The 12275-nt window shown below is 48.9% G+C and overlaps 1 protein-coding gene across 1 annotated transcript in view; it reads left to right on the top strand.

The window, feature by feature from the left end:
• REEP1 (receptor accessory protein 1) overlaps positions 1-12275 on the top strand; it is a 52005-nt gene that overhangs the window by 23322 nt on the left and 16408 nt on the right. The window contains exons 3-5 of the mRNA XM_032186115.1: positions 1008-1084; positions 2937-3057; positions 4474-4587. Of these exons, the coding sequence (XP_032042006.1) occupies positions 1008-1084; positions 2937-3057; positions 4474-4587 (312 nt within the window). The remainder of the gene's footprint in view (positions 1-1007; positions 1085-2936; positions 3058-4473; positions 4588-12275) is intronic.

Genomic DNA, 12275 nt, shown 5'->3' with positions numbered 1-12275 from the left:
TATCCCAGCCTTAGGTAGCACGTTGCAGTTCTCTAATTCAGGGATGTCACGGATTTTGCTCCCTTAAGCTTTCTGATATTGCTGCAAAGCCACTCAGGAATCCTGGCTGCATTTCTCTCTTTGTACAGTTCATTTTTCCAAACAAGAATGACTTGATGTTGGGGTGGTGGTGTTTTTTTTTTTTTAAAAAAAAATAAAACAGAAAATTCCATAGGAATATCTATTCTGAAATATAGCCAACTAGACAACAATTTCAGTTAAAATGATGTTAAAACAACAGTTATTTTTTCCTTGGAGATGCAGACAATTAAAGCTTTTTGAACTATCAGTGGGTGAGCACAGTGACAGCACAGCGTGTGCTTTTGCCACCAGTGTGAGGCAAAATGCTCTCACCTGAGCCCTGAGCAGGGGATATAAGCTGAAGCAGTTGCTCTTGTCCCTGCAATGCCCCTGCTAAGTGTATGTACGTGGGCAGACACCACTGCTCAGCTGCTGCATGCTAACTCAGTGAGCTGTGCTCCCATCACTGTGCTCCTGAGCCCTGGGTCGTGGGCTGGGTCTCTCTGCCTCCTCCTGGACACTTTCCCCTGCCTGTAGATATTATGTCAGTAAGTACATTTTGTCTTAATTGCAATTTAGTCCACACCCTAGTACTAAGCTTTGTTGTTAAGATGAGCCAAGTGAGGTTTTTAATGCCCTGTGACAGGGCTGTGGTTCTTTCCTGGCCAGAGGAGCTTCCTCTGTAGGGACTCTTCGGTGTGTCAAGCTGTCCTCCTTGTCATGAGACCGGTCCTAAAGGCCAGATTCTTCCTTCCCAAGGGTCTGCGTGGAAATCTGATGTGTGTTATGAGGTGGGGGAACCCCGGCATCTTCAAGTCCTTAGGGATTAATAAATATAAAGCTTTTCTTCTGTGCAGGTTGGTCTCTGCACTTGTGCCTGTACAAGATGCTTAGAGGGTCGTGGGGCAAAATGATTGTTACTGAAAGCTGCCTCTTTCTTCTACCAGGTCAAATGGATGATGTACTGGATCATATTTGCGCTCTTCACAACAGCAGAGACCTTCACGGACATCTTTCTTTGCTGGTGAGTACCACAGGGGAAGGAGTCTTTAACCTGAGATGAAAAGAAAATGGAAATGTTTGTAAGGGAAAACGAGAGGCCAAGAGCTCACTGTCTCCTGAACATGGGAGTAGCACCTTTGGGTGCACAGAGGTGTTTTGTCTGGAAAAGCCACGTTTGCTTTCTCGGTGCTGTCATGAAATGGAAGAAAAAGGGTAGAACCCCAAGAAATCGTTACAGGAGTCTCCGTCCCCTGGCTTCAGGAAATAGGTCTCTGTCAGAGGCACATCTGATGGCTGAATTGGATGCTTGCAGAGATCATCACATAAAAATCTGTAGCTTTAGCTACAGGCACAGTTCTGAACCTAGGCAGATGTGTCCTACAGTAACTACACTGACTCTGGGATCAGGCAGAAACAGCCCTGCAGCACAGGACTTTGTGTCTAGGTTTTTCTGCATGGGTTGTTGCTCTTCAGATGTCTTGTCAGGCCCTTCCCTGGGCAGACTGGGTTTACAGTTTGATGGAGAGCAGTGACAGTCCTTACTGCCGGGGGCTCGCCGGTGCCAGTGGAGGGATGCTGGTGACCTCCGTCAGGGTGAGAGCACACGAATGCCCAATTATCAGATTCCGTTCCTTAAATTTGGATGCTCAAGCTTGGAAATGTTTGCTTCATTGCCCTTTAGCAGAGCATCTTCTAAGCTAGGGGAAACCAGCGAGCTCAGGAGGCTTGAGGCTGAAGATTTAAGGGTGGTGCGTGGCCCTCACCTAGAGCAGTTCCAGCACAGCACTGTGTGCCTCCGGGGAGTGGGGGGACTTGGCAGCATGTCAGATCCCTTGGAGAGGAGATAAGACATTTTTGGCTCTTTATCTACCTCCACTGTGCTCATCTGGAGTCTTTTTTTTGGAGGGTGTACGATATGGGTGTCTCTGGAGGAATGACAGGGGTCTTGCCCAGTCTGTGAAACCAAGTATGCCACAGAGATCCCCACGGAGGTGGAAGAGCAATTTGCCAGGTCCGTGCTTGTGGCAGAGCATCACAGAGGCCCAGTGGGTCTGGCCTGGATGCTGTGTGGCCCAGCTGGCTTAGTTGTGGTTGAACACAGCTGTTTGCTCACTCCCCACACAGTGGGAAGGAGGAGAGAAGTGAAAAAGGTAAAAGTGCAAGAACTCGTGGGTTGAGATAAGGACAGGTAATAGGAAAAAGGGAAAAAAATAGTAAAAAAAAAAAACAACAAACAAAAACAAACAAACAAGTGATGCACAATGCAATTGCTCACCACCAGCCCAGCCAGTCCCCAGGCAAATCCCCCCAGCTTTATTGTTGGGCGTGACGTTGTGAGATATGGGATAGTCCTTTGGTCAGTTTGGGTCAGCAGGAAAGAAGCAGAAAATTCCTTGCTCCAGTGTAAGCACTGCTCAGCAGCAACTGCAACATCTGTGTGTTGTCAATGCCATTTTCATCCTAAATACAAAACACAGCACCGTGCCAGCTACCATGAGGAAAAATAACTCCATCCCAGCTGAAACTAGGACAAAGCAGAAAGGCAGAGAGATGAAAGGTGCATAAAAATCTCAATGAAATACTGATCTGCTGGTTTGCTCGGTGCTTCCTCTGGCAATGCTATGGAGGCAGCATCTGTGCTCTCCGTGGAGTCTCTTCCAGACCATGAACTGATTTCTCTGATACCTGAGTAAAGGTAGGACGAGCTGAGATGTGTGCAGAGGTGAGAGGATGTCTTTTGGTCTTTGGGTTCTTCGGTGAGCAGAAGCTGCCCAGAACCAGCCTGGCCAGTCCCACCGGGCTGTGCCGAGCATCTCTAATCAAGAGCAGTGGTTGAACTGGGAGAGGACATTAACAGCTCTTTTTTCTTCTAGGTTTCCATTCTACTATGAGCTCAAAATAGCTTTTGTAGCTTGGCTGCTGTCTCCATACACAAAAGGCTCCAGCCTCCTGTACAGGAAATTTGTTCACCCAACACTGTCTTCAAAAGAAAAGGTAATCACAGGTGCCCAAGTCCTGCTTGGGTGGAAACAATCTGCAGTGTGTTTGCTCCATCTTCATATCACTCATTTTCATTGAAGGACTGGGAGCTGCTGATTCTCTTCCTCTGTCATTTGATCATCTCTTTTTGGTCGGTGTTTTTGTCCTTTGCTGTTTTTTTTATAAATACTGGCATCTGTTCAGCTCGCTCACATGCATTAGTTCATCTTCGGGCACTTGAGAAGCTGGGAGGGAGGGGAATGAAAACGCCTCCTGAGCTGCTTTGCACCTACTAGCTGAATATAGCTAGAGAGCTGTGTTGTGGCTGGACGTAATGATTTAGAGAAGCAGGGTTCTGGCAGCCAGGGCTCCTTTATTTTGTTCCCAGCTCTGTGCAGCAACGAGACAAAATAGTCCAGCCTGCCAGAAAGGGGCTTAGCGAGCACTTGCCTGGCTGGGAGAGAAGCAGCATGTTGAAGTCCTGGTTTGAGAAACGGCCTGCTGAAATTCACGATATTAATTTCAGAGCATTACAGCTTGAATCATTCGCCTGCCTAGGAGACTTCTGTTGCTGTGAACGGGACGTTGTCAGGCAGATCCATTTGGCTCACGTGAATCCGTGGGCTGAGGATAGCTGTCAGTCACACATCAACGTACAAACTGCCAAGAAGTGAATAACCCTTTCCCACATTGCCAGCTACAGCCATGAGAGATCTCCATTTAAGCCATAAGCAGCACATGAACAGCTGATTTCAGTGCTGTCCAAGAAGAACAGTGGGGATCAGTCCCCTTTTTGCTTCCTGGGAACTTCTGCTTAGGCATCTCACAAACAGTGCTCGTGCATTTTGGGTTGCCACCTCTTATCTACCAGAAATAGGGAAGGGATCACTAAGAAGCCAAGATCTTCTCGCAGATTGCATTTCCTGCTAACCCAGCCCATCTAGTAGCTTAGCACTGAAACTCATCATCATCCATCATCATCCAGGCCCTGGGGTGGAGAGAACAAGGACAGGGACTTTCACTGCATGTTGAGCAAAATCCAGAACCTCTGAACCGCCCATTTCCATGGACATGTTGGAGCCGGACACTGCAGCGATGTGCAAAGAGATCTCAGATACTTCTGAGAGCATCAGTCCTGGCCCCAGGGCAGTAGAGCTGCAGCTGCCCAGCATCATATTGTGATTCCTTTTTAACTACAGGGCAACCCAATTTGTCTTCAGGCTATAGATTGCCAATGGCAACAACACACCCTGGCCCGTTCTGCCCAGGTGGAGGTGTTCTGCCCAAGGTGGGGGAAATGGAGCACGTCTACCTCCATGACAATTGACATGACCCTGCCAAGGATCTGAGGATGGGACCACTCTGATTTTGTCCCTTTTGTGCTTTTTTTTTGGTTTGTTTGTTTATTTGTTTTGTTGTCTGCTGTGACAGGAGATCGATGACTGCCTCGTCCAGGCAAAAGACCGGAGCTACGATGCCCTCGTGCACTTTGGGAAGCGGGGCCTGAACGTCGCGGCCACGGCGGCTGTCATGGCAGCTTCCAAGGTGAGGTTGTGGGTTGGGACGGAGGTGTTAGCATCTCATAGAATCACAGAATCATGGAATATCCCCAGTTGGAAGGGACCCATAAGGATCATCGAGTCCAATTCATCTGCATCCATTGCCAACGGCAGCCACAGTGTGGAGAGGGAGACAGAGCAGAGGTGGGGATCCTGTCACTGGTTTTATCGTGCCTCCCTGTCTCCCGTTCACCAGCCACACAGGTGCCTCTTAGGGTAAAGACACTTAAGTAAGGGTGGTGCTCAGGGAGCCTCCATGAGGTTGGAAAATGCAGGATTAAGGCCAGGGGCTGCTCCAGGCCTCTGCTGAATTTTTATACATTCCATGGCATTTAGTACCCAGGTGACAACGTCAGCAATGCTGTGCATCACAGCTCTTGGTTTTCACTGCCAAAATAGGAGTGTGGAAGATGCTGACTCTAGGTGGACACAGCACCCTGCCCTGGGGAAGAGTTTTTTCCCCTTGCTGGGGAAGGGAAAGGCCACCTGCCCTGCAGTTTGTCAGTTGTTACGCTGAATTGCTGAGAAGCTTGGAGCATCTACTGAGCTCTAATTCAGGTACTGACAGGCTGCAGGGTTTACACATGACATAACCTGGTGTATAATTCTCTGGAGACATGCTGCTGTTATGTAAGAGTGCACGGGACGTGGCGTTAGGTGTTTTTGGGAGAGTGGCTTCATCTGAAGAGGCGTATCCTGTGCTCTGTTCCTGGCTTCGAGCCAGAGCCAGACAGCAGCTTTTATCTCCTTCTTTGCATAAAAGCTGCGAGGAATTGATAACTGCGTTTGGTGGTTCTGCTCTCTAGCCATGGATTACCATGGCTGAGCATGGATGTGCAGCTATAGCAGTTATACTTTGATGTTTTGGGGGCAAAACTTGAAAAAAGAGAGTTCCTGTGCAAATACAATGCCCCTTGCAAAAGGACTGTAGAAACATGTGGGCAAGATGGATGTTGATATTAGGAAAAACTCATGAATGGGAGTTGAAGGAAACTCTTTTCCTCTGCCAAATGCTTTTTGTATGACCTTGGGCACATCATTTAGTATTTCCTGGCCTCATCTCCTGTAAAAATGAGTAATACATCCTTGGGATGCTAAATGTGTGCAGGCTATTAAGCGTGTTGAACTGAAGACGTTATAGAAGTGGGAGCCCCTGGGATATGCCATAAACACATAGGATGACAAGGATATGCAAAAACTGTTCCAAAGAAAAGCCCCAAATTGCCTCCTTTTACCCTGCTGTCAGGCCTGGCTCATTCTTCTGAGCTGTTGCTCTGCTAAACGAGGACTGCTGGCTAATCCAAACCCGGACTGAGAGGTAGGATAAACACAGAGCTAAGGCGAAGCTCTGTGCTTTGTGCCCAAGGCCACACCATTTTTGTGACACCCCCGTGGCAGCAGTGCTTTCAGTGCTGTTATGTAAACCTGCAGAAGTCACACCGTGGACGTAAATAGGCTCCGGGGAAGCCTGCTCTGCAGCACTGCCTCTGCTTCCTACAGCGTGCTGCAGACTCTCTGTGCTGGAGCTGTCCTTCAGGACAGAGTGAGAAACAACGTGTGAATCCCAAAGAAACTGATTCCTTGTTGGGTAGCCCCCAAACATGCAAAACTCAGTGGTGTCCAGGCCCGCAGTGCCCACCTGTTCATCTTGGGACTGAAACAGCGCCTTCATCAGCTCTTCAACCTGAAAGAAAAGCCAGCACCACAGTTTTTCTTCCTGCTGTTCTGCTTTCTTCTGCTTTTCTGGTGTTTCTTAAGATTCTCACTGCCACAAAATGCAGCTCTGGTGGCAGCAGGAAGCTGGGCAGAAGGGAGAAGACCCTCCAGGGTACAAGGAAGCTGCTGCTTTGCTTGAGATAATGAAGCTCCCTTTCATTGCTGGAAGAAACCAACCCATGCTGTGATTCCTGTGGCACATCTGCCAGCCTAACTGGAGAGAAAACAGATAAAATATTGCTGCCTGTGATGGACCAGAAGAATCTCTTCTGCACACTACCTTGGGGATGAGAAAATGAGTGAGATGAAGTCATTGGATTGAGTAATTTATTTTTATGGTAAAGCGAGGACTGTTCACATCTTTGCTTCAGCCTTGAGATTTAAGTGACTCTGAATACCTGAGGAAAAACAGGACTCCTGATTTCTTTTACCACTTCAGCACATGGCCTCCAGCAAGTTGCTTGCTTCTGTGCTCCTCAGGGTGTGCTTCCAGGGACAAGGGGAGCTAATCTAACAGCTCACCTCTTCCAAAAACCAGGGCAATGCTCCTGCTCCCAGTGGGTCACTCTGCACCAGCCTTTTGGACCTCCTCAGGTTATCTCTAAGGTATCATAAAACTAATCCAGGAAGAGAAAGAAAGGGAGTACTGATTTTTTTTTTTAATACATGAAGGAGCCCACGAGGCACTGAGGGCCTGAGCCACAGAAGGGAAGGGACAGGAGTGTGGCTGGAGGGAAGGAAAGCGAGATCCCCCCTTCCTGGCGCTGGGAAGGAGGCAGTTCAGCTCTGCTGCTCACAGCACCGCACCCTTAATACCTCCTCACTCTTTTCAGCTGCTGCTGAATGTATGTCACCACCTTCCTTGCCCACTTGAGAGGGAGGTGTAGCAGAGGGAGATTATCCTGCGTGAGTGAAGTTTAGAGGGCTAATTATCTAGAAAACACTCTGAGCTGACAGGTGGCAAATAAGCCTGCGGTGCTGTCCTCTGGGAAAAGTTTCCAGGGAGGGGGAAGGAGAATCCTATTGGTAAGCCTTATCCTGGCTTTCCCTGTGGGAGGTTTAAAGGTATCCAGCAACCCCCGGTAAGTGTGGGGTGTAGATTGGGAAGTGAGCTCTGAGGAGTCACTCAGTTTCAGCCTTTAACAAGCCAACCTGTAAAAGGATCTAAAGGCATCTAAAGGATCTAAATCTAAAAGGATCTAAAATGATTTTAGGTCTAAAGTTCTTGGAGGTGTCTCCCCTTGTGCACAGCCCTGCCCTCTCCTGTCTCTCCGAGCTGCACTACCTGACTTTTTGTGCTCCCACAGCAATCCAGATCCACGATCTCTTCTCTTTGGTGATTAGATCTGTGCTCAAGGCCTGTGTTTTCATCCTTTTTATCCCCAGTGCAGCACAGGGAGGCTGGCTCTCTGATCACTATGCATGAAAAGCTGCTACTTAGATATTTATCACAGGCTAAGGTGCTGCAAGCTGAGCGCAGCCACGTGCACGTTCCTTATCTCTTTCCCTTATCCCTTTCCCCTTTCTGTCCTAAACACCACCATGGTTAGCCAAATGCAGGCTTCTTTCCCTTCCCTTCTGCTCCCCTCCCTATCTATAGAATCTATTTTTGGTGCTGTCCCAGCAGACAGAGCATCAGATTGCTGTCTCCTTGCCCCTGCTTAGGTGCTTGGCACAGATCCTTTCCTCTGTCCTTACAACCCTCCCATCACCACTTTTACACTCTCCCCAGCTCACCGACCCTCTCCTTAAGGTCCTGGTTTTCCCAGCTCCCGTTCCCTCATTCCTCACCCTGGATAAATGAATTCAGCCAAACAGGTCAGTGCCATTTTCCCCTGTTCCCGACTCTTGAACCACCTCAAACTGGCCACAGCTCCACTCTTCAAAAAGGAGAGCTGCAGAAAACGTCCTGCAGCCATCACAAGGCCATGGTTCCTGATACCTGACCTTCCTCAGCCCTTCCTCTTCCCCCCTGTGTGTAGGGCAGGGAGTGTTGGCACAGCAGCCGGTGCTGAGAAACCCTCCAGGAGCCTTTCTTGCGTTGGGAAATAGGGTCAGAAACCCAAAGTCAGAAGTATTATGGTGGGAGTTGGAAACCCAAACCTGTGGGAGAGAGATGCTGCCTGTGTGCCATGGCAGTGGAGAGCTGCACTTGTACTTCAGCTGGGAAAGAGGGAGGCAGGGAGCATCCATCCCTGTAAGAGAAGGGATTTGTAATGGGATTTTGTAACAGGGAGGTCCCACTGCTTGCAGGGAGAGTTTCTTTGCTCAACCAATGTGTCACAGGACGCTTCTGTCCAGCCTGCTTAGTGCTGCTTCTGGGCTGCAACAGGGCCAAGAGCTGCAGAAGTCAGGAGTGGTTCAGAGTACAGAGTCTGAGAAACCTGCGTGGACCTGTCAGTGTTATCTGCACACTCCTTTGGAAAATAGCATCCTTTAAAGGATCTCCACCTGGGGTCCAAAATCAGCAATCTTATGGCTGAACTCTATTAAACCATCAAAGAGGAATAACACACAACTTTCTTGAAACGTGCTGCCACTGACCACTATTTCCTGAATTGTTCCTGTTATTGTGTAATGCATTTTTCACTCTGAGGTCTCAAGAAACTGACTTCCCCCCCAAATCAATAAAACCTCCACGCAGAGCTACAACCCAAGCAGCTGATCGCAGCTTTTCCATCTTGTTGGCTCTTACGCCGGTGTCTCGAGGAGCAGACAATAGTCAGCAAATGCAGGGCACCAAACAACAAATTTATACAGAGCCCAGGCTGGGAGAGGCAGCGACAAGCAGTTCCCAGAAGAGGAAATGCCAACAGGCAGGGTGGATGAAGTCAAGTTTCCACCATCAGCTTTAAAGCCAGCCGGTTTCCTCTGGAGCCTTCAGCACTGCCTGGCACCCCCAAACTGCGTGGCTGCTCTCAGCCAGGCACGGCATGCAGGCCCTGGCTGTAAGGACATTGCTTGTAGGTTCTTTGTGTTCGTGTGGTTTGACAATGGCAGAAAAAAACTGCCCCCTTCAGCCCCCAAAGCTGGCGGGTTTGCTCTTAGCAGGACCTTCTGCAGGTAGGCACCGTAAGCTTGGGCACGAGCATTGCCCTCCTTCTTAGAAAAACCTTCAGTCACCAAGTCAAAAATGACTGCGGAGCATCCTTCACCTAATCCTGCCTAAATTAGTCATAAACACGCTCTGTCCTTAATGATTTTAAGTCTGGAGGAGGCTGGATGCTGGGGGTTTCTCCGCTGGGAAGCACCCGTGAGGTGCAACAAGCAGCAGCCCCGTTGCTTTTAGAATCTGCTGAACTCTTTGAACGCACTTGCTGGGTTGCAGCCAGTCAGCTGGGGTTGTGGGGTGGCTTCTTCACCCCTCTGGGGGAGCCGAGGAAGGCAGAGCCTACATTTTGGGGGTGTAGTGCACAGCTGGGTGTCCCTGCTTGTTGTCTGCAAGTCCCTGTACAGCAGCGCCCAGCCTCGTGCTCGCGCCTCACCTCGGTTCCTTGTGCTAAAATCTCTCTTTGTGTCGAAGCGTGTATGTTTGTTGCCACACTCGCTCTCTTTTTCCCTTGCTAGGTCTCTCAGCTGCTTCATTTACACTTGTATTTGGACCAGAAAAAAGGGCAGGTAATCTGCTGAGTGCTTACATTAACCTCTAACCAACATCTGCCTCCCCGTAGGAGTGGTTTGAGCTGTTTCCAGCTGAGGCTGCTCTGAGGCCAGCTGCTGTCTGCTCCGCTTCCCGTAGGTAGATCCTGCGTGCTGTGCTCTAAAAGCCCTGATCACATCAGCAAAACGCCTTCCAGGTCCTCTGCTGGCAGTCAGAGAGATGCCAGCAGCCAGGCGGGGAGCTGTGTTTGTGGAAAACCCATCTAACTCAGGTTGTCGCTGCCGTGTTTGCTTCTGTTTTCCCACTGATGGGTAAAGGCAGCCTGGCGCTGCCGCTGCTGCGATCCCATCAGCCTGGTTGGGGTTGACGTGGAGCAAGTGAGGCCAGGACGTGGCCCAAAGGTGGAGAAGCACCTCCGCAAGCATGTCCTAGGAGTTTGTGCCACACCTCGTGGCGAATATCTGCAGGCTGGTGGCTGCCACGTGCATGCAGACACGTCTGCTGCTGGGGAGGAGAACTGCTAACCTCAGTTACAGCAAAGAGGGGACATTAACAGGGTTCGTGTGGTGCTGGACGTGCAGTGAGCGTGGCTTCGTGTTCCCTTGCCTGTCCATTAACATGCCAGAAGGTGCCCTCCTGTATTAACACCGAGCGTATTAAAAGCTTCTCTTGTATGACTTGACATTTTTCATCCCCGATTCGTGTCTCTTCCCCACGCTGTTGCAGCAGCAGAACGGAGTCTCTAGTTAAGAGATTTGTTTTGAAGCCTAAATAATGTCCACAGACTTCTTTCAGATCGTCAGACTGACGGCACGATAAAATCTAGACGCTGTTTGTTTATATTTGGATCAGAGGTAGTGGGACTTTGTTATATAAATTGCAGATTTTCAAATGATGTGCCTGATTTGATTTTCCTAGAGCCTCCGTAAAGCTACCTACCTACGTGGAGGAATTTCTATGCATAATCCTATTGTACTTAAACCCAGTTATTCCAGACTCCTAAGTCCATCTCCCTCTAAAAGGTTTCACTTCAAACGTGAGTGCAGAGATTAATTATAGAAGCCAAGTAATTAAGACACCGCCAGCTATTTCTGATGCAGGGCCTTTCAGAGTGCCTGTTGCAGCCCTGGCTTCAGATTTTGGATCCTTCCAAGATTTTCTTTCCCAAGCCATATTGGTTGGGTCAGTGTCTGTGGCCTGGACATGCAGATTTAACATCACTTCTGGAGATAAGTCTGACGTGTTTAGGGGAAGGTAGCCTGCAGGTTAGCTTGCTCTGAAAGCTCACTGTTGGGATATTTTGCCCCCCTCTTTAAAGCAAAAATAAGGAGAGAATGTGCTAGGCGTGAGATGTAAGGTACAACATCACAACACTACGGCTACTGTTGTGACCAAAGCAGGTAGAGACGTACCCAAATTAGTTTTAGATTAATTACTGTGCCAGACGGATGAGAGCTTTAACTTCCCTTGGAATCCCAGAGAAGCTTGTGCAGCTTAAAAGGCCATGTGTTGATGGGCGACGACCTGATATCCTTGGTAGATCACATCTGAATGAGGTTGATACCAACTGGTATCAGTTACTGGGAGCTGATATTTTTTACTATTTGCCTTTTGTCCTGTTCAGTACCGTTGAGGGCTGGCCCTTCTCTGCCCCTGTCCCTGAGAAAACCAAAGCAAAGAGGGAACTGTCCCGTATATGACGAGGTTGGTGAGTCCTGGGAGAAGAGGTGGAGGAAGGAAGCCTACAGAACTCCACTTTCGTCTTTCCCTCTGCTGTGGGATGAGCTTTCCTAGGGAGCAGAAGAGCAGATGAGTTTGCTAGCGGATACCCTGTAGTGAACAGGGAAGAAAGACACGCCTGCACCCACTTGTTGCCACCAAAACCCCACCTGCCAAAATCTCTGGGACATCTCTCGTGGCTGTAGCACTTGGAAGAGCACCTGTATGATCATGGACAAGATGTTAAACAAAAATCCCCCAAACAGCTGCTCTCGATGTGCCACTTGACTGTTTTCACCAAACATAGTCCGAGATGTCTGCTGTGCTAGATCTGTTCCGATCTTGGTTTCTTTGTTGTTAATAAGTCATGTCTTATGGTGGAATAATAGTCTCTACAGCTGGATGAAGACTTTATTGCTAAAATACAACTGCAGCAGGGCAAACCCTCGCAGTGTTGTCCCTTCAAATCTTTGTGATTTCATATACAGCAGCTGCTTATGTGACAGGGAAAGGGCTGGTAATGGCATTGCCATTTTACTTTGAAACTTTGAAACTGTCCTGATTCCGTTGTAATCATAATTTCTGTCGTGTTTCCATTTGGGCTCAAGTAGAAATGTGGCAACTGGGAAAGAATTGCG

This window comes from Aythya fuligula, chromosome 4 (genome assembly GCF_009819795.1).
Source record: "Aythya fuligula isolate bAytFul2 chromosome 4, bAytFul2.pri, whole genome shotgun sequence".
In the NCBI taxonomy this organism is placed as follows: domain Eukaryota; kingdom Metazoa; phylum Chordata; class Aves; order Anseriformes; family Anatidae; genus Aythya; species Aythya fuligula.
The sequence above is the reverse complement of the archived record's forward strand: the minus strand, read 5'-3'. Positions and strand labels throughout refer to the sequence as shown.